The sequence below is a fragment of the Aristolochia californica genome, unplaced genomic scaffold, assembly GCF_029961685.1.
Source record: "Aristolochia californica isolate CCGP_79_NKW_82.1479 unplaced genomic scaffold, dmAriCali1.0.hap1 SCAF_14, whole genome shotgun sequence".
NCBI classification, from domain to species: Eukaryota; Viridiplantae; Streptophyta; class Magnoliopsida; order Piperales; family Aristolochiaceae; genus Aristolochia; species Aristolochia californica.
Window position 1 is genome coordinate 26,141,460 of NW_027181815.1, and position 22,186 is coordinate 26,163,645.

The 22,186-nt window shown below is 36.9% G+C and overlaps 3 protein-coding genes across 3 annotated transcripts; 2 read left to right on the forward strand and 1 right to left on the reverse strand.

Annotated features, from left to right (window-relative positions):
- The first annotated feature begins 2,618 nt into the window (after positions 1 to 2,618).
- Positions 2,619 to 5,455, forward strand: LOC137949467 (pentatricopeptide repeat-containing protein At4g13650-like). The gene is made up of 2 exons (XM_068795515.1): positions 2,619 to 2,630; positions 2,729 to 5,455. Exons 1-2 carry the CDS (start codon positions 2,619 to 2,621, stop codon positions 5,453 to 5,455), a joined length of 2,739 nt encoding a protein of 912 aa, XP_068651616.1.
- Positions 5,456 to 7,657: 2,202 nt separating this feature from the next.
- On the reverse strand, positions 7,658 to 8,866 carry LOC137950051 (glucuronoxylan 4-O-methyltransferase 1-like). Its single transcript, XM_068796403.1, has one exon. The coding sequence runs from the start codon at positions 8,792 to 8,794 to the stop codon at positions 7,898 to 7,900; it is 897 nt and encodes a 298-aa protein (XP_068652504.1). The 5' UTR covers positions 8,795 to 8,866; the 3' UTR covers positions 7,658 to 7,897.
- Positions 8,867 to 12,825: 3,959 nt separating this feature from the next.
- LOC137950627 (uncharacterized) lies at positions 12,826 to 21,232 on the forward strand. The gene is made up of 10 exons (XM_068797195.1): positions 12,826 to 13,187; positions 14,294 to 14,468; positions 14,547 to 14,705; positions 14,847 to 14,943; positions 15,895 to 15,965; positions 16,218 to 16,269; positions 20,058 to 20,106; positions 20,203 to 20,340; positions 20,726 to 20,845; positions 20,943 to 21,232. Exons 1-10 carry the CDS (start codon positions 12,946 to 12,948, stop codon positions 21,076 to 21,078), a joined length of 1,239 nt encoding a protein of 412 aa, XP_068653296.1. The 5' UTR covers positions 12,826 to 12,945; the 3' UTR covers positions 21,079 to 21,232.
- Positions 21,233 to 22,186: the final 954 nt, after the last annotated feature.

Here is a 22,186-nt window from a genome sequence, read left to right on the forward strand (position 1 = left end):
TAATTATTTTTTTGGAAGTATATTATTAATTAATACCATGTAAAAAATCCATCTTTTTTATTAATAAAATACTTATTTATTTTTTAATTATTGTATTGTATTAGTGAGTTAATAGTGGTAATTAAAATATTTTTAACTCAAACATTTGATCAATTATTTTGGTTTAATTAACTCATTTTTATAATTAATAAAATCAATGGTTTTAAATTTAATGAAAAAATATTATTAATTAATAATACTTAAAAATATATAGTGTGTTAAAGTTAGCATTTGATAGATTTTTTCTGTTTAATCATTCATTTTTTATGTTAAAGTATACCATATATTATCAATAAATTAATAACTAAACTTATTATATTTGTTTATGTTATTTTTAATGTTATTTTTTTATAATTAATCATGTACACAGTTAATTGGCTCATGTAATTACTATATTAATATACAATAAACAACAATCATTAAATAATATAATATTTAATTCAATTAATTAGTATATTAATATATTTTAGTTATACATTAAATTAGTTATTCGTGTAGTAATAATATTTGTTTTACCTAATTTAATGTTTAAGTATTATATTTTAATTAACTATACTATTACAAGTTACTAATTCTCTTATTTTTTATATTTTTCTTATTTTGGACACTAACACTAGAAATTGTTTTCCAGTACACATGAACTCGTTCACACTAATACCCAATTTGAAGATAAAGTTTATGTAAATGAATGAAATGATTTTAAAGCAGGAGTTGAAGATGAACTTCAAATTGACGTGATTCACTTTAAGTATAATTAATTCCAGACGCTAAACCCATAAAACCCTACACCCTAATTCCAAACCCTAAACCCAGAAAACCCTGGAGCTTAAAAACACAAATCATAAAAAATAGAATACCTTGTGGTGGATATGTATAACACCCGAATCACCTCACCACATGGCAAAAACATTCCATAGCACTTCAAAAATTCTCAACAACATTCTCAAACATTTCAAAATTAATTAAACTATTTTCACTATTGCATATGCACTAAACAATGAGAAAACACACACATCAAGTCCAAATTCACTGAACACCTGCGGTAAAGAGCCCAATATAACTTCGCAGTCACTACGAACTATACCTCGTCAGTAATGGCGGTCGGGTTTCGTTGGCTAATGGACGCCAGTGTAGGCGACTCAACCTTGTTTGAATTGGACTAAAAAACCCCTAATAAAACCTAAACCATAAACCATCAAACCCTAAAGTCAAACCCCATCACCTACTAAACTCTAAACCCTAAACACTAATCCCATAACATAATACCCTAAACCCTAGACCCCCTAAACCTTAGAAGCCCTAAACCCTAAACCCAAAAATCCTAGAGCTTAAAAACATATAACCCCAAAACCTTAAAAGCCCTAAACCCTAAACACCCTAGAGCTTAAAAACACAAAACCCCCAAAACCTTAAAAACCCTAAACCTCCTAAACCTTAAAAACCCTAATCCCTAAAATACCCTAAATCCTTAACCATAAACCCTGAACCCTAATTACATGACCCTTAAATACCGAGTACCAAACCCTATAAATAATCCCTAACACGAATCAAGAATTTAGACCCTAAACCGTAACCCTAAATCCCACAATTATGCACAAATAACCCCCAATTAGGCACTGATAATAAAATTAAATCAAATTAAACACTAATTTAATGAAAAAATAGGGTTTAGTCATACCTTTTGAAATTTGGGGAAAATCGAAGCCGAAGGGTGAAATCGATGCTGAATGGGGAAATTGATGCCTAATCGAAGTAGAAATTAAAAAATTGAAGTCCAAATGTCAAAATCAAATAAAATTGAAATCGAAATAGGAGAAATCACAAGAAATCGGAAGGTATTTTGGGGAAAAAGAGAATAGCGAAAGAGAGAAGGGAGTGAGATGTCGAAAGGGAGAAGAGAGAGAAGAAAGGGAGGTCGAGAGGGATAAGAGAGAGAGAGAGAAGTGAGAGAGAAAAATGGAGAGCGAGTCCAAGAGAAGAGAGGGAGGCACGGAGACAAGAGAGGGGGTGCGAGAGAGAGGGCGAGTCCGAGAGAAGGAGGCCGGAGACAAGAGGGAGCAGAGACGGAGGCCGGAGACAAGAGGGAGCAGAGACGGAGGCCGGAGATGAGAATCCGAGGGAAGAGAGGCAACAACGACGTTGGGGGCGCAGGGAGACGAGAGAGGGAATGCGGGAGAGAAGAAGAAAAAAAGGAAAATGAGGACACGTGAGAGAGGAGGGTGTGAGGAGAGAGAGGGGCAAAGGGAGCATCGTGCGTCTTTCATCTCAAAGAAGATCATAAGATCAAATATGGCCTTCTTTGAGACGAAAGATTTTAAACTGTAAAGATAAAGGACCGCTTCATCCCCTGGATCCAGATAAAATGTCATTTGTGCTCCACTAACGATTTCAAGTGTTGAAGGGCGTCAAGTGATTCAAGATTATCTCGGAGTTGACTAACTCCTCGTAAGTAATGGGTTTCGTCGTTGTTCAAAAATCTTAATTTTGGCATTATTTAATCAAATAATCGGTAAATTTTCCTTCGCAATTCTCTCTCTGTACCTTTCTCCCCTACTGCCGAGCTACTCCATTTTCGTCCGATGTCAGGACAAGTAAGTGAGTTATTTAGCTGAACTACAGTTTGGTGTTTGGCTGGCCGAAGAGAGTAGGGAGTGTAGATAGTAGGGTAAGACAGCCGTGTTGGTAACAGTCTGTTGTTGAAGATCTTAAAAAACTGGGACTAATCTCTCTGAAACTTGCGAAGAAAATCCTTCGAGGAAGTTCTTTTATTAATGGAATATCTAAGACGAGAGGCTGTTCTTTCTCACTCTCCGTGGATTCAGGTTCTAAATCGATGTCTAACCAGGTCATCCCTTCTTGTTTTATCATGCCAATGTTGCGGAATGCAGCAGCTTCTCAATCTATACGGGTCTGTCAAATGGCTCACTCCATCATTCTACGGACTGATCTCGAATCGAACTTATTCAAAGTCAACATGCTTCTCCATGCGTACTTTGTTTGTGGAGGAATTTCTAGTGCGCTCCAAGTGTTCAACGAAATGCGCAACAGAGATGTCGTATCTTGGAACACGATGATATCCGGATTTGTCCGACAAGGATTCTTTTACAAGGGTTTTTCTTTTCTACGTCTAATGAAAAGGTCGGGAATTTTTCCTACTCAGTCAACCTTCACCACGGCTTTGGTTGCCTCTAAAGAGGAGGGCAGTTTCACAAGTTGTCAGCTAATCCATGGACAAAGCTTGAAACTTGGTCTTTCTACTGATTGCCGAGTGGGGAACTCACTTCTCACGGCTTATGTTGGGGGCGGTAGTACAAAGGAAGCAGTTAAAGTATTTGGCGAAATGAATAATTTTGATGAAACCTCTTGTGAGATCTTGTCAAGAGCATATCTCCAAGAAGGTGCATCTGATCAAGCGTTTGAACTATTTAGAAATGCACATCTGCTGGGAATCACGTTCAGTGACTTTGCGCTTTCTAGTTTGATAAAACTCTGTGGAAATCTGGAATTAGTTGATCATGGGATCCAAATTCATGGGTACATTATCAAGGCTGGCTTTGAATCGGGTATATCTATTGCAAATGCTCTTATAACTATGTACGCAAGATACTATAAATTGGATGATTCCGAGCATTTGTTTGAATGTTTGGAGGAGAAAGATATTGTCACATGGAACTCCATGATTGGTAGTTATGCATTTAACAGCCTTGGTGATTGTGGTGTTAGATATATTGCAAGTTTTTTGTGGGAAGGATTGCGGATGAATACATCCACCTTTTCAAGTTTTCTTTCTTGTTGTTCAAGTGTTACTGTTATTGAGACTGCAAAGATGGCTCATGCAATGATACTCAAGTTTTTAGAAACACTAGATCAAAGAGCCTATAATATCATACTGACCATGTATTGTAGGTGTAGGAGTTTAAGCATTTCACAGACAGTATTTAGATCGACGGAAAAGAAAGATATTGTATCCTACAATCTACTGCTTGGGTTGTATAGAGATGAAGGCTTCTATGCCGAATCGGTTAAGCTCCTACGTGAGAGCCAATTGGAGGGTTTCATAAATGTTGATGAAAGAATGTTTTTAAGTATTATTTCTAGCTGTGCAAAATTACTGCATCTTGATTTTGGAGTACAAGTACATGGCTGCATTGTCAAAAATGGTTTTGAGAGGCTTTTCCTGCTAGGTAACTCTCTCCTTGAGTTGTACTCTCAGTGTGGAGAAGTCAAGGAAATGGAGAGAATTTTTAGAGAAATTGAAAAACCAGATCTGTTTTCCTGGAATGTGATGATTATGGGATACACACGGTATGGATTTATTAACAAAGCAATTAGAGTTTGGCATGAAATGAAACTGGAGGGTATAGTGGCTAACGAGTACTCATATACTGTAATGATAGATTTGTGTGACTGTGTGGAAAGGTTAGCTATTGGCGAGCAGATCCATGGTCATATTTATAAGTCAGGTATGGATTTTGATACAGCTCTGATGAATTCTCTACTTTCCATGTACTCCAACTGTGGATTGATGGAGAAGGCATCACTTATTTTTGAAGACATCCACATTGTTGATGCTATCTCATGGAATGCGATGGTTTCAGGATGTGTTCAAAATGGGTTTGTAGAGAGCTCCTTGAAATTTTATTTATCAATGAACAGCAGGGGCATTAAGCCAAACCAAATGACCTTCTTGAGCATTTGCAAGTCATGTGCAATGTTAGCAGACATGTTCATTGGGTCCCAATTCCATGCCCAAGTTATCAGACGAGGATTTGAATGTGAAGTTCCTGTATCCAATTCATTAATAACCATGTATGCCAAGTGTGGCAATATTAGGGGTGCATCGAAAATCTTCAGAAGTACCATGCATAAAGACATGATTACATGGAACTCCATGATTTGCGGGTATGCCTGTCATGGGTTTGGAGCAGAAGCACTGAGTATCTTCGCCGAAATGAAATTTAGTGGATTCAAACCAAATGCAGTTACCTTTGTTGGGGTCCTGTCAGCTTGTAGCCATGCTGGTCTCATATCTGAAGCTTTGGATCTTTTGAGTTCCATGTACAGAGACCATAATATTGTCCCAAATGAAGAGCACTACACTTGCGTGGTTGATGTCTTATGTCGTGCTGGAAAACTTAGAGAAGCAAAGGATTTCATACTAAAGATGCCCTTTGAACCACCTTCAATGATTTGGCGAACTGTTCTCAGAGCTTGCAGGGAGAACGGAAACCTGGCTTTTGGAGAGGAAGCTGGAGAAAGGATACTTCAGTGGAACCCCAAAGAGTCAGCTGGTTATGTTCTTCTCTCTAACATCTATGCCTCAGTGGGAAAGCTAGATTACAAGGCTTACACATGGAGGATGATGAAAGATATGGGTGTTAGGAAGGAAACTGGATGCAGTTGGATTTGTAGTTAACGTAACGATCTATGGTGAAAACTGATTATGCACCAAGCGAAGTCGATTTTTGCAGATGCGTACAGGCTGTCTTTTCACTTGTTCCGGCCTAGAGAGTTGAGGTCTTCTGCCTTCACAATGCTGAACTGACCTCCCCACAAAGAGGTGATCTGTGCAAAACCTTGGTGCTTGTGCTTGCCAAAGAGAGGGACACAACAAATGAATCCTTGGTTGAGCTGGGCCATGAAGAGCACTGAGCTTACTGCAGCTTAATGGAGGTTATTGTAAATAATTCTTTGGAAATCACGTCTTCTTCTTGAGTTATCAAAGCAATTTTATCTGTACCTTTCGGTTTGATCCTTGTACCTTAAAATATATTTATATTTATATATCTTCCTCCCTCTGTTTCTCCTATTCGTTTCTTGCTAGGCCTGTTTTGTTTCCATACTATCTTCTCATTTTTTATTTGATTTTGAGGCATTTGCATTCCTTGATTTGTGCTTGGGAATCTAGCTAATATATTTGAGACTTGAATCCAGTGCACTGGAATTCATTATGCTGGCGTTATTTCTTCTCAGGAAACATTTGTTGCTTTTTACTAAAACTTCTGTAACCGTGATAGAAATATTGTATTGGATATTGGTGGGCATGGCATGTAAAGGTGTTGGTATTGTAGCCTTTTTGGGTGATCTTAGTGAGGTGCAACGAAGAAACTTAAGGTTGGAGCAACAGAGTTCAAAGTGTTGTTCCTCTACTTAATGTGTTTATTAACATGGTCAAATCCTAACATGTCCAAGCCTTTGATCTTCAGCGGAAAATGCTAAACAGACTCGATCTTGGCCTCCCATATGGCCATTCTGACATCAATATACTGCATGCTAGGAAATTTTTGTGTCATTGCTTGATCGGAAAGATTGCAATTTTTTTTAAAAGTTTTCCATTTTTTTTTTCTTCCAAGCAAACAACAATGGGAGATAAGATGAAGAAGGTGCTATGACTAGTACCTTTGAAAGGCAATTGATTTCACAAGAGGTGGGATGAGATCCTTCAATTTTCTCTTTTATTTTTCTCTATTGGAACCATTTCTTTCCATCATCTATTCTCCATTTTTTTCTCCTTCTTTCTTGCCAAAAAAGGGCGATGGTTATTCTTATCCTTTCTTTCTTGTTCTCATATTTCCTACTAAATCACTTTCACCTCTCTCTCTCTCTCCTTGTTTGATGTTTTTTCTGGTTTTGCTTCACCTCTGATTCCCTTTTTTAGTTGGGTTCCTTTCTTGCACAACTTTCTATCAATCTCTGTTATCGCCTTCTTTTATTGATGATCTTCTTGATCTGCTTCCATTTCTTCTCTCCAAATCTTCCTGCTCTATTTCTTCTTTCCTTTTCCTATCCTTCATTGTTTTTTATTTTTCATTTCTGTCATAGTACCTAGCAGCTGTTTGATATTTTCTCAAAGAGAAATCTGGTGATGCTTAGTTGTTTAATTTTTTGTATCTGTCCCTTTTTTCAGCCTTCCCCTCTACCCTATTCCTAAGAAAAAAAAAAGAAAAAACTGATTGAGTTTCCTACTGAGTACTACATGATTTTCTGGTTGTGAAAATTTTATGAGCTGAAGTACTCCTTTTTCAACTTTCATTTGTATTAATCTTATGTTTCTTTGTAGGAAACCCAGTTTTCTAAGGAAAAGTCCAATGAATTGGGTGACCCAATAGCTGGAGCATACTCCAGTCCATGGCAATAACAGTCAAATGAATTAGGTGAAGGATAAGGGTGTTTTTGTTGTAAATTACAAATGGATCCATTTAACAGATCATTTAGGGTTTATTTAGAACCTCATGGAAAAGAAAATAAACGAAATGAAAAAGAAGAATTTGATCATTATTATTCTAAAAAATTGTTAGTGAAAAGGAAAATTTGATCATTATCTCATTTTCTCTAACTATTTTTTGGAATAATAATGGTCAAATTTTTATTCTTTTTTTTAAGCGATTCTTAAGAGACCTTTGAGGAGTTTGTTATACATTAGAATGGTATTATTCTTATACTTCTGTAAAAATAAAAACCGATCTTTTATGCTTATTGTGGATTTTCCTTTATTATTCTTGTTGTTACCTGATTACCCGTTCTACCATCGGAGTATAAATAGGTAAACAAATGACGAGTGGAACGACTTATTTAATATACCGATAATATCGTATATAAATAGAATGATATATGAAACAATTTATTCTCTTTCATTAATATAACATTTACAACCCTACCTTCATTCAGGACATACATGAATGAGTCTTATTTACAGGATTTAAGACTAAAACCAATTACAAATAGATCAAATAGATGAAAGTCACTCTACACCAACAAATCTTATCAATACAAATGACTCCAAAATGATGGAATGGATCTTGTCCAATATAAACCAAATTGAATGGGTAAGAATGGGAAAGATTTCGAACTCCATCTCTCAGGGACAAAATGGCTTGCTCAAACTGCCCCGATGACTGGGAATTGTGAAATGCCTCAGCCTGCCTTCATGTCGCCTGAGGTACCCTTCACACCACAACTCCATGGAGAACTTGTCCTCCACCTCCCTATCCACATCATGAACAAACACGTCAGTCTCTCCGTCTTTCCTGTTCCTCGCCACCATGCCGGCCGTCCATATCGCCCCCATCCTCCCCGGCGCGTCCTTGAAGTATCCCGTCGGTGCGTCGACCATTATCAAGTCCCACTCCACATCATAGAGCTCGCCGGGGACCCCTTTAAGTGCCAATGGGCACTTGGAGTATCTTATCTTACCCACGGCCCTGCACTCCTCCTCCCTTCCCCGCAGCATGAGCTCTTCGGCGTCGCGCACTTTCGTGCTGTACTCAACGTGGTATGTTTCCAGGGAAGGGAACTTAGAGGTGATCTGCTCAATCCAGGCCTTGTCTTCCTCCAGGAACACTGTCCTGCCACCGTAGTTGAGTGAGCTCCACATGAGGCTGTCGCGGCCCAGTCCGAACACCAGGAAGTTGCACGGAGACTTCTGTTCCAGGACTTTGGAAGTGACGGAAATTTCGTCGAACGTTTGTTGTGGAGTGACTTTGGAAGTGGTGTAGTGGATGAGAGCTTGAGCCAGGGGGGCTGGGATCTTGTTGCAAGTAGCCGAAGATGGTGAAGGACATGAGCTGCCTACCTGCGCTTCCTCCCCTTCAATGGCTTTTGTTAATGGCCGTTTGGTGACTGGCGAGGGAGACGAGGAGAGGCTAGATCTTAAGATGAAGAGAAGCAGGAAACCGACGAAGACAACAACAAGGAGGAACTTGAGATTGAAGGGGTGCTGGGTTTTGGACCTCATGTGCAGGTGAGGAAACCCCATGATTCAATTGATCAAGAAATTCACAGGGGAGAGCGACTTAGAGAAATAGAGAGGGCGACTTGGTGGAAGGAGGGGAAGGGGACAGTTATTGATTTGGCAATGTGTTGCACTCTTTCAAATGAAGCAAAGCAAGATCAGATGATTGAGAATGACAGCCGAGCTACTGAGATTCGTGGGGAAGATAACAATGGTTGGTAGATCTCTGTGTACATTCATGACCTGCTAGCTTTTTTTTTAATGGAATTTCTGGTAGTGGTTGTGGAGACAGGGAGGTTAAAGCAATAGTTTACGTTATGAAGATCAATCAATAAATAAGGTTTGTTGAGCTGCAACAGTGGGACAGAATTCAAACGTTGGTGTGGAAATCTTCTAAGTCTTTTGTTTATAGAAATAAGCTAATTGGTGAACAAGAACATGTAATACCAGTTAATATTCTAAGCTGTTTTGGTGATTAATTCAATAGATGGATCATGTCGGTAGGAGTTTGAAAATCTTTAGAGAAAACATAGATGCTGTCATCTCATGATAAATGTTTGTTGAAGGAGGGTGAGGCTTGATAATCGAAAAGAAGTGATGGTGGATTCCATTCTTAAGCATGGTTAGGACCCCGCTGTGGAAAACATGGTAGAGCTTGTTATTGGAATAATAATGGTCAAATTCTTATTTTTTTTAGTTTAGTTTTCATCGGGTTCTAAACAGACCCTTAATCTTATGATTCCACCTTGTTACGTCTCATGCCGATATATACATGACGGTACGTCCCTAATTCAGGTATCTCATGAGGCTAGTGGAATCATACTAAATGTCCTAGTTCCTTGGTTGTTCACTATGTTTAGAACATTCCAAATTAGATAATCTAAGTGGATATTGTCATATAAAAAAATGAGGCAAAATTCATTCGACATACATTAGATGCACCGGTAATTAAGGTAGTACTCAAATCTAAACTAAATGAACTTAAATCGTAATTTCATATCCATCCGTTTGTGATTGATATTCATCTTAGATTTTTTTTATTAATCTCACATTACATGGTACAAAAAATTACACAAATACCCACATTCCATATTAAAAATAATTCACGCCAACACTCCCCTTTAAGTTGGGTTAGACGTATCAAACAACCCCAACTTGTTACATAAGAAAACAAACTCCATTTTATTTAAGGCTTTTGTAAAATATATCAACCAAGTAGTTAAAGATGACTTAACATATGGATTAAAAATCTTCCCATTTAACACAACATCTATGATAAAAGGGCAATCTACTTATATATGCTTCATTCTCTCATGGAACACTTAATTGCCTGTAATAAAAATAGTTATTTGATTGCAAACTCCATATGCATCGAAACTGTAATAGAATACAGTAATGACTTCACACACCTAAGTTGACATGTTGTGTTAGTAATGACCCTATGTCATGCCTTGACACTAGATCTAGACATTACAATACGCTTGTTGCTCTTCTATGTTACCAAGTTGCTTCCAACTAATATGCAAAAACCACTAGTAGAATGTTTATCTAGTTTGGGGCCAACATAATTTGCATAAAAAACCCTTAATCTCAAGGTTCCTATGAGGCTTATATAATAACTTCTTTTCTAGTGTTTGTTTGAACACGTGAAGACGCTACAAATTGCATCACAATGAATAACCCAAGTTGACTCTATAAATTGACTAATCACACTAACTATAAAGGAAATATCCCACCAAGTTATAGTAACAAACTACTTGTCTACCAATATTTATGATGTTGAATCTTATCGTCAAGGCAAGACTATTGTCCATCAGAGTGTTTGTTGGTTTTGCTCCCAACAAATGAGTTTCTTACGGAAGATTTGTCATATACTTTCACTAAGACAACAAAACACTAGACTAACTCCAAATCACCTCAATACTCGAGAAAATACCTCAACATCTCGAAATCCTTGGTCTGAAAATGCACCTGTAGATGGTGTTTCACATCTTCGATTCCTTATATATTATTGCTAGATAGGATAATGTTATCCACATACACTAGCAAAAATAATAATATGTGTCTTCCACTTCAACACAAGTACTAAGTGATCATAGTGACCTATCAAAAACAATGTCAAGTTAGGTATTGCAAAGTTGATGGGAGGAAAACAAGAAAGACAATGTCAATTTATTGGCAGCGTTCAAATTAGGTCGAACCTGACGTTTTTCCAATTAATGATTTTTCGGTCTACTGTAGTTGGAAAATCTTGCCTCGATTTTCCAAGTAAGGATTTTCATGCAGATATGTGTTGCCTAGAAACATGGGGAACTAATGATCTCTAAAGATATATTTCTACCTGAAAATGTATTTCTAGCATTTCCTCGAAAAAACACGACAAGGACTTTATATGATTATTAAAGATTTCTCGAAAATGTATATCTTAGGAAAAACATTTCTAAATTTTCCTACGATAAAAATTTAAGTCTATAAGTATCCAAAGAGCCTAAATGTCTTTTGTTAAAGTAAAATATCTCATTCATAAGAAAAAAAACATAGATATCTCTTTTAAACATAAAAAGTAACATTATAACAAGACTTCATAAGTAGAAGGACCCATCCTTTTGTTGAACCTGAGGGCCCGTTAGTGCCCAACGTAAGTGAAATGTATTTCACTTACGCTGGGTAAAATATGTTAAAAGCCGTTAGTGCCCAGTGCAAGTGCAGGGGGAAAGTAAATTACAAATGTATTTCACTTTCCCCCGTTTTGGGCATAATGGGAGGGAAAGTGAATTCAGAGGGGTCGAGCTCTAAATTCACTTTCCCTCCCTCAATTACATCGGGCTCGAGCTGTCGGAGGGCTTTGTCGAACGAGGGTTTCGCAAAAAAAAAAATTTCTCTCTCGCTCGCTCTCGACCTTCGGCGATTTCAATCGCCCTCTATGCGACATGTCTCCGGCGCTCGACTCTCTTCCTCTCGCCGTCCTTAGCACCGACGACCTTCGACGACTTCTCTCCCCTCTTTGCAACCCCTCTGGCTCCTCTCTCGCTCGCAACCTTCGGTGATTTCAGTCGCCCCCTCTGCGACCTCTCCCTGGCGCTCGACTCTTTTCCTCTCACCGTCCCTTGCATCGACAACTTCTCTCCCATCTCTGTAACCTCTGTTATCCATTCCATTCGTTGCAACCTCCGTTCCGTTCGCTGAGCGAGGAAGATGATCTATAGTAACTCAATGCAACGTACGCCATAATTACTATTATTAATTTTTCCTTTTAAATAACCGTTGTTATTATTTATGTTTTGTTTTATTTTTTTATAATCTCGTTTTTTTGTTTTGGATTTTATATTCATAATTTGGACTTTTTAATTATACAATACTTAATACTTAATTACTTCCCAATTTTATTTTTTAATTATAAAGTATAATTAAAACTAATAATTTTTTTTATTTTCTTTCATTCCTTTTAAAATAATTTTAGCTTTGTTTAATGTTTGGGTCAAGTGGAGTTTCTAAACACTCAACCTAACCTTGAACCATATTTTTAAGAACTCAACTCTACCCCGAACCTTTAACCTTAAACCCCAACTTCTAATTTGACAAAAAAAAAGGCTAAAATATGGACCTAGATCTATCCTGTTTCCCTACCCTAATTTGACAAATATTTTTTGTGTTGTATTGTTTTTATATACAATTGTTTTTTTATATTAAATAGTTGATTGAGTTATATTTGTATTCTTTTTATTTTTATTTTTATTATTACGATGTTTGTGTAGTACGTAGTACGATATTTAATATTTAAATATTAAAAATTACAATTTGATTACAATTTTAATAATATAAAAGTAAACATTTATTTAATTATTATATTTAATATATTTTATTTATTAACTAATATTAATTTAATTTTCTGAAAGTCATATATATTAAAATATTTTATTTAATAAATAATCTATTTACACTTTACACCACACTTTCCATTATACATAAATAAGTATTTTATAATGCACTTCCATTACACGGTAATACAATTACTTAACTTTCCCTCTCACTTTCAACGGGGAAAGTACTTTTCTTCCCTCCCACTTTCCCGTTGCACTTACAAAGTGCAGCGATTCGCAGGAGCCCCTCTCTCGGTACCCGAGGTCCCAACGGATCGAAAACATCGGTGTCGTGTTTGTTTTCTCCGAATTCGAATGCCGCAGAAAGGAACATTTGCGAGGGAAGAGGTTAAAAACATGAAATTTGTAGTGAAAGCTTGCAGCAACGGAAAGGCTCGCGCCGGAATTCTCCATTTGGCGACCTGTCCAAATCCAATCGAAACTCCAGCTCTTCTTCTAGCCACCAGAAAAGGACTTCCCTCTTTCATTACGAAGGATCTCCTTGCCTCTCTCGCTTCGTCTGATTCACTTCTCCTCCAAAGCAGTCCTCTCCATTTGTATGTCGACGCCTTTCCATTTGTAGCGGTGTCTATTGCACAATTTCTTTCTTAACTATTTCTTACAATATTTGCACCTGGCTACTTAAGTCTTATACCCACAGTAGTAGTTGTGGTCTTTCATCGCTTTTTCTCTTTTTGGTTGCGTTCTGATAATAGACATTAATGATAGTCAAGAATATGTGAGGAAGGGCGTGGACAATTGATTCAATAATCAACAGTACTTGATTCTTCAATACTTTTTGCTTGGAGGATATTACATTTAGCTACTTTAAACTCGCTGTGTTTGATCTATTAGTTGTGCTTGTAGATTTGCTGGTAAGATGGACGGATTCGTCAGTTTAGAGTTGAGGGTACATACACATTGATGAGCCTAAATTACTCGATTGAATTAACTTTTTGACACATTTGCATTTGTGAGGAAAATTTTCTATCATTAGTAGCATAACACAGTCGAATATTTGGATACACTTGGCGGAGACGATTGTCAGCCATGACAACAGGATACTTTTTTAATCGGATAGACCATATGTCTTCTGGTGGATGCTGGACTAACTGATGTTCGTGACAGTCCGTCCATGTTAGGGTTGCCTTTAGCTATATAGTGGGCGAAATGAGTTGACGGGTGTAGACATAATCTATTTCACTTGAAATAGCCTCTTCTTGAAATAGTATCTTCAGAAAAGAATGGCTGATTCATTTTTTCTGTCATATAAAGCGTGAATCTAGAATACCATGTTTCCAGTAAAAGGTGATTTATGCTCATCATAAGGATGGACATTGCATTGTTTAATGTTGCCCTCTGAGTGGTTGAAGGAAGTTCAAATTTGATCAAGTTTCCTGGATTTCTATGTCTTGTAGTTGTAAAAAGGACATGCAAACTCTTCGAATAATCACTAAACAAGACCAAAGTTTCAGTTTTAGAACTGATATAGACTAGAAAGTACTCACAAAAAGTTCCTTTGTACTCTTTTGTCAGACATATACACAAACTCTAACACTCTTATCTGCTAATGATTAAGTTGCTTTTGACCATCATGAAAGTTTTTTTGCGTAATGTGGAACCTTCTGGTACTGATGGCCTGATTGTTTAAATGTCTTTTCAGCTTGGATTGCCCTTCACCTGGAACTATCTCAAAGATTGGAGGTTTGCATCACATGGTTGATCTGCATGAGCATGGTTTTGTGGCTGTGCCAAGAGATTCTATTGTATGTCTTCCAGAGTTTGAAAGCACTAATAAACATGGAGCTTCTCTTGAGACACCTTCTGGTCGTACGCTGGTAGTATCTCACACCGTTTTATTTGTTAAAAAATTGTTGACACTTTGACTTTCCAATCTTTCTTATTTTCTTCCTCAGATCAAACCTGCTTTTTACATGGAAATGATTTCATCCTTAAAGCCAAACCTGTGGGCTAGTGTGGCTGATGAGGTTCCTGCTTGGGTTTCAGAGAAAAGGAACAGAACTTCTGTTGATCGGACGATACGTTGGCTGGATGAATGTATTGCTTTAGATCCGGTTAGTAAGAGTTGATTGGATACTAGAAACTCTGGCTAGAATATTAATCCAAACCATTAAGTAGCTGAATCATTAAATATCTTGATTTGCATACTCTTTTAAATTTAGTGCTAAACATATTGTTTGACTTTTCAAATTTAGACAGGTGGAGAAACTGTCTTAGGCGCTGTTGTTGGTGGGGCCAGTTTGAAGGAACGGGGTCGTTGTGCTGAAGAAGTAACAAAACGAAAAGTTTCAGGTTCCATCCTCTGCTGATACCTAATAGTTGAGAGTATTACATTACTATAAATAAACAATTATAATGCATATTATCTGCAGATGAACTCTCTATTCATCTTATCTTTAGTTCAAATCTATAATCTTAATGATAACTTTGAGAGTACAGAAACAGTAATAGAATGACCAAGCATCTGTTTTCTCCTGACAATGTATTTACTTACATGTCTTGGTTTGCGTTTTACTGGTACCCTAACTCCATACCTCTATTTATTTTTTTTAGTGTGTAAAATTTTGCATAAGTCTCATAGTGAATAAGGCCAAGTGGGTTTTTATAATTCTGGGTAGTCAACTTCAAGTTCAGCAAGGTCTACTTTTGGTTCTATATGGGAGGAAACAGAACTGCTGTTTGTGTGTTATTTTTATTAGTCAATTGTCAGTTAGTCTATGGTCATATAGGGGCTTTCTAGTGTGAGGTCTTGAGTTCAAGTCTCTCAAGGGGATAAAGGGGTATGTGTGCATGGGTAATCAACATTCATAAAAAGAAAAAAAAAAGAATAGCCAGTTAGTCAGATAGCCTCAAGAGGTCTTCTGTGTTTTGTGAGTGGAGTTGATCTTGTACAAATCTAACAGAGAAGAATGTCTCTATTTATGGTATTAATATGTTTACGTGTTATAAATCCCACTTAAAAATGAGTCCTATTACATAGAAAACTTGTGTCCATGTTAGGGTTTCTTAAGAAACTTGGCCAGTAAATGGTACAGAATTTGAAAATCACTGATCCCATGTCATATGTCTTATTGAGAAGATTCTGATGGCCTTCTAATTTGCCTTAAATAGTTACTGAATTGCAAAAATATGACCTTCTAGAATAACAGGTTTAGTTCCCTGTTAGTTGTTAGCAAATTCTGTGTAATGTCTTGCTTTTTATATACCTGAATTTTTTTTATGGTATTTACAAGATTTTTTTAGGTTACTGGATTGGAGGATTTGGTCTTGGAGAGGATATGGATGAACGGGATGCTCTTCTTAATGCTGTTACGGTATGCACCGATCTTGTTCAGCTTGTTCAGATGGAAACCAAGTGCGTAAGGCATCCTTGCTGTTCTTTGCCAAGAGGCTGGTAATAATGCAAGGATGAACATACCAAGCTTTTCATTGTTTCCTTGGTCACAAAATTCACCTTCTACTTGAGTTGTTAATTTTCATTTTAAAATTACTTTTCTAGATTCAGTCTCATCTGTCTTTGTGCATATAAAAAAATAGCATGCTAAGTTCATTAAGTGACCATTCAGGATAATTTACCTGATGGAAGACTGCGTCAGATTTGTGGGCTTGGACTTCCAGGTAACTTTGCTGTAGCTTAGATGCATGTGGATATTTCTTTTTACTTTGTTTTGTTGGACAGTAATCTTGGCTTTACTTGTTAATGAAAATGGACTTTTTCTTTTGTAAATCTTGTTAAATGTGAATGATTCTTCCTTTATCATCCTGACCTGATTAACCACTTAAGTTCACTGTAGTTGTTTGCCATTTTATGACTTGGGAATCCTCATAGTTATTGTTATATGCAATAGTTAGAAATTAGGTCCCCTTAAGGTAGTGTTTCAAGTCCCCTTGGGCCTGTGCTACACTGCCACATTTTTACTTAGTGCATATCATGCACATTATTAAATATTCAAGGGTGTCCGATGAACCATCTGTGGCTGTTGGTTTTATCTTTGTTCAGGACACATAGAGACTGTCTTATAATGTATCTCTTCAAGTTCATTCTGTCTCCTGCCTACCTGTCTGGGAACAGTGATGGGCTGTTATTGAAGTTGTTCCTGAAGAAGTCTTGTGAAGCAATGATATTTTTAGCTGACATTGACCTAGTATAGTATCATTGACCCAATGAAGTATCTCTCCGAAATAGTTTGTTTTGGTGCTGGCCTTTTTTGTTCTGTACCAAATTGAAGAGGTTCAACTGGAAAAAAACTGTCAGTGTGCGCATAAGTAGGAATTAATTGCATAAAATACAGAATTCAGGGGTGGTGGGGGATTGTGTGTGTGTGCATGGCTGGGCATGGGGCCCCTTGCCTACATGCAGCAAGGAGGGGAGGATAGGGCCGAGCCACCCCTTCCATCCTTAGGGGGGGGGGGGGGGGTGGGTGGGTGTGGTAAGCTTCCAATCTTCTAAGACAGCACGACTGGAAGGGGCGGACATTTGAGCTATGGCATGCCAGTTATCACGAAGAGGGACTTCTCTCAGGCAATCATCCTTTCTAGGTGGATCCAAGTAGAGACTTTGCCATTAATGCTGCTGGACACTTCCTCCATACTGGCAAATTTGTAGTTGAAGTGCCGGTTATTTCGTTCTTTCCACAGCCCCCAATGGATATCCGCTAGACATGTTGAGAAAAGGGTCTTCCCCTGCCCTGGAAATTTTGTCCTGAGGGCCATTTGACTAACAGCACTTAGGTCTTGTGGGAGGCATAGCTAGAGCCTAATCATGTGGAGGAAGTGTGTCCAGACCCTTAATCCTTCTCTTTTAATTAACAGAGAGACACGGACGGGAGGAGGCTCTATTCTCCCCCTCCGTTTTACATGCTTACTTCTCTAATTCTGAATGCAGGTTGATGACACCCTCTCCTTGCCCTTTCCTCTTTAAAAATAGAGTAAATAAAGAGGCACATGGTAGAGGGTGGGGCTCCGTCCCTATAAGCGAGAATGATGGGGAGTGGTAACACCGCAAAACTGATGAAATATAGTTGATAGGCATGGTTGGAATATGAGATACCTAACCACTACTTTATCAACTTTAGGAAATTCCTGGTTTCAAGTTTTAAAGAAAGACTTGAATTTTCAGGTGCTATTTTGTAACTAGCAGTAGCTAGCACAAGATAAAAATCAGCTAAGAATTTATTCTCATAAAAAGAAAGAGAAACCAATGGTACTCCAACATCCAAAAGAAAAAAATTGTATTGATCTTAAAAACTGATGAAATTTACAGCATATCTTTCCATTTATAGACACTAAAACTAGCATGATCTTGCCAAAATGGGCCACATCACTTAGAATTTTCCCAAGACTAGGCTTCCAAATTACAATTGATTTCTGACTTAATAAATTGAAAACCACTTGTTGGAAAAGAATTTCAGCAATTAACTTAAATAAAAAACTACCAACAATAAACACTCTTAAGGAATTTCTTAAATTGACTACTAACAAAGAAAGCTACTAACCAAACACTTTCTTAAATAAAACTCTCCTAATTGGCACCTATTAATAAACTAGGAAAATAAAATAAGTAGAAACTTACTTTCCTTTTCAAAAAAGTATTAAACTATAGTACTTTCAAAAAAGTGACTTTCCAAAAAAGTTTGTTTGTTGTCTTTTCAGTCTCTCTCTCTCTCTCTCTCTCTCTCTCTCTCTCTTTTTCTTTCTTTCTTTATATGCCTTCAATAGTTTAGGATGACTTAGTTTGTCCTTACATTTTTTCAGTAATTTCTTCACATTAGAGTTATGTACTACATCATTCACCCCCTCTTTGAAAAAACTCGACCTCGAGTTCTCAGATTCAGCTTCATATTCACTGCAATAAGATGTTAGATGCTTGTGATTCAATGTATCACTGATGTTTAACTCAAGAGGCAATTGTACCTTCTAGGCATTGTTATTAATCTTTTGTAGAACTTCACTTGGACCTATCTTCTTTGGCTTTAGTGTGTGATATTCACCAGTAGGGTACCCGTTTTTTGAAAGATAGACCCAACTTTCATCACCGACATCAAAAGTAACCTCCTTCTGTGTTTATCAGCTTCCACCTTGAATTTAGCATAGCTCGTTTAAATGTTTGCCCACACCTGTTTTTAAAGTGTAATTATATCTACAATCATGTTTTCTACTTTGCTGTGTGGTTTCCAATATTTGGGATAGGGAGGAGATCAAGTGTACGTTAGGGATTTCCAATATTTTGAATTGTGGGTTACTAAATTGAAAACCACTTGCTGGAAAAGAATTCCTGCAATTAACTTAAATAGAAACTACCAACAATGAACACTTAATGAGTTTCCTAAATTGACTACTAATAAAGGAAACTAAAAAACAAACACTTTCCTAAATAAAACTCTCCTAATCGGGATTTATTAATAAACTAGAAAACTAATAAAAATTAGAAACTTGTTGACTTTCCTTTGATAGAAAGCACTAAACCATTGTACTTACCACAAAAGTGACTTTAAAAAAAAAGTAAGTTGCTGTTTTTTTCAGTCTTCCTCTTTCCTTTTCTACCTTCTCATTTTATAAACCTTTAATGATTTAGTTTGTCCTACCATTCCCCCTATTTTTCAAAAGCCGGTTCAGCTTGACCTGGCTGGTTCAGTGGTTCTATGAACCAAAAAAACTGGATGGGTCATCCAAATTTTAAGTCTCTCTAGGTCTGGAGAGTTTATAACTGACAAAGGAGAAGAGGTTTGGTTGAACTCAATTCAACTAGTTAGTCTGCCTTAACATCATCATTCAGCTGTACTTGGATCTGTCTATAATATTATTTTGACACGAGAGATATTCCTGGCATCTAAAAGTTATGCAATTTGTTCCGTTAGTGCTTCAGACCATGGTGCAGTATTGTTGGTTGCACTAGTTTGACAGGGTTGTGGACCCGATCTATTAACCTTGCTGCACCAGATGTTAAACAAGTGCCAGGAATCTGTATATTAAGGCATCTTAACTCTGTTATGAGTTCCAGAAGGCTCACATCCAATTTTGCAGTCAGAAACAGTGCTTGATAGAATGAGTTATATGGGTTTCATCTGCTCATTTTTGTGAACGTCACAAACATGTTCTATACACTTTAAGTGGTGAATCAGGTGAACCAAACTAGTCAATGTTCTTATTTAAATGAGAGAAAGGAGTTTGCATTTCAGGTGTTCCAACTGTTAGAACCCAATATAGTCACTTCACCATGTCAACGGCCATTTGGGTTTTAAAATGTTGCTTAACATTTTGGACAAAACCAATTTCCATTTTATTTATATATTGCCCCCAAGTAGTCCTTACCTGCAAAGTCTTTTTCTTTTGTGATAAAATAGTTTGAAATATGATCTATAATTGCCTTTTGTAAAACAATACTTTATTGCTCTTTCCTTCTACAGAGGAGATCTTACAGGGTGTGGCTGCGGGGATTGATCTCTTTGACTCTACGTATGTTACCTAAAGCCCCTTCTATCACTTTCAGCTTTTGAATTTGAATACTTTTTTCTTACCTAATCATGATTTCACCTATACATATATTTTCAGATACATTTACCATCTTACACTTGGGGGCTTTGCACTTACTTTTCCCCTCCATCAAAATGAAAAAAATCTTTATGATCCTCAGCTGTGTGATATTGGTAGTGACAATGCAAAGATAAATCTGCGTGCAACAGTTTACAGGTGAGTGGTGGTATTGTTATCTTGTCAGCAGTAATATCCTTCTTTTGATATCTGTTAGGCACTGGCTTTCTATATGAGGATATCATAAAGAAATAACATTAAATGTTGCTCTCGTCTTTGTCATTTGATGTTCAAGATGCTCACATTCTTAGAGGTCCATGTTCATCCACTAGGCCTCATAATAGAGTGGCAACTATAGATGTATAATACTACCATTTCTCCATTTCTATGGAGATTCAGAAAGTCTTCCAATCATTTAGTCTGGTTCCCCTCCATCAGAGAGCACTCTGTGGATCTATTAAACTGCAATTGACAGAGAAAGGAGGAAATTGTGGATGAATTTCTTATTTTATTTAGTTTTAACAAGACTTTATCTGCTATGCAGGAAAGACACATCACCTATAGTTGATGGCTGTAAATGCTATACATGCCAAAATCACACTCGAGCTTACATAAATCACCTCCTTAATGTTCATGAGATGTTGGCACAGATTCTTCTAGAAATGTGAGTCCATTTACCTAAAAAGAATACAGGTTATTTCATGGCTTCCCATTTATCATGTTTCTCATCAGTTCTTATAAGTAGCTCTTGTATTTTGCAGTCATAACACATACCATTATCTGGGTTTCTTCCGTTTGATAAGGGATGTTATCCTATCTGGTGAGTTTGATGTTTTTCATCAGAACTTTATCAAGGGGAGACGGGATCATCTTGCTAGTGTTGCATTATGTTCATAAATTGTTGTTAAAATTATATCTTTGGTTCTGTATTGTTTTTTACAAACTTTAGTTTCTGCTTTCCCTGAAAAAAAGGAAATTGTAGACGTGATTACATGTGGAAGTAGTGTTTAGGTGTGTTTATGCCAATAGAAAACTACTTGGAGAAAGTACAAATCAGAATTATTCCATTTGGCCAATTTTTTTTTTTTTTTGCGTTTGAGTGGATGAAAAACTAATTGTTCCATTGTTTTCTATGGTGATACAAATGCAAAATAAATTAATCAAAGAGTATTTTTTTCCAATAGAATAATTTTCTATAGAAAATTGTTCAAAGAGAATATTTTTTCACTCATTTTGTTTTCCTATGAACAACACAAACAATACCCTAGTTCAATATCTTAGGCTACCACCCCTCTGTTTGATTGGTTGATGGGAGAGGGATCCTCCACCCTCCCCATTGTTGTACAATAGTTGCAAGGGTGGGAGATCCTTTTATTGTTGTGGAAATTACCAGATCGGGCGTAGTTTCTTCTCCTGAATCAATGTTTTTTTATTTTTTTGAATTATGATGACATTTTGGGTCGATTTTATAACCGAGTAAAACAATCTGTAAAAGGATATGGAGTATAAAAAAATGGTTTTGACTTTCTTTTAATAGCTTTGTTAAATTATACTTTGTTTGGAGTTGAGGTAATGAAAGAGATTTCGTGTCATTTTTATAGTCTTGGTGAAAGTTTTAGTTTCCAAAATGGCCTTGGATTTTTTTTTTTTTTTGTTGTAAATCTTCGATGTCTTTTATAAAACTATGAGGTATTGACCTTTTCATTAGACCCACAAGTTGGGGTATGGAAAGCCCTTGGTTGCTTTGTAGCATGTAAGGCGTTTTTCTTCACCAATCTCTGGTATGAGAGAAACCCTAGCTACTTTGAGTCAAGTTTATTGTTTAACTTGTTGGCATTTGCCCCTTGTTTGTATATTAAGTGTCTATTTTGTATGTTAGATGATGATGTTAAGTCTTGGATGGTATGGGGGGGATAGGGGTATCATCGAGTCGAACCTGCATATGTTCGAGTTTGGCTTGATCTGAATACTTCGAAATCGATTTCAGCCTCAAACCTAAATTTGG

Coding starts and splice junctions, on each gene's coding strand:
- LOC137950051 (XM_068796403.1), bottom strand. CDS start 8,794: ATGGGGTTTCCTCACCTGCACATGAGGTCCAAAACCCAGCACCCCTTC.
- LOC137950627 (XM_068797195.1), top strand. CDS start 12,946: ATGCCGCAGAAAGGAACATTTGCGAGGGAAGAGGTTAAAAACATGAAA. Junction 15,966..16,217: donor CTCTTCTTAATGCTGTTACG/GTATGCACCGAT, acceptor GTGACCATTCAG/GATAATTTACCTGATGGAAG. Junction 20,341..20,725: donor CTGCGTGCAACAGTTTACAG/GTGAGTGGTGGT, acceptor TCTGCTATGCAG/GAAAGACACATCACCTATAG.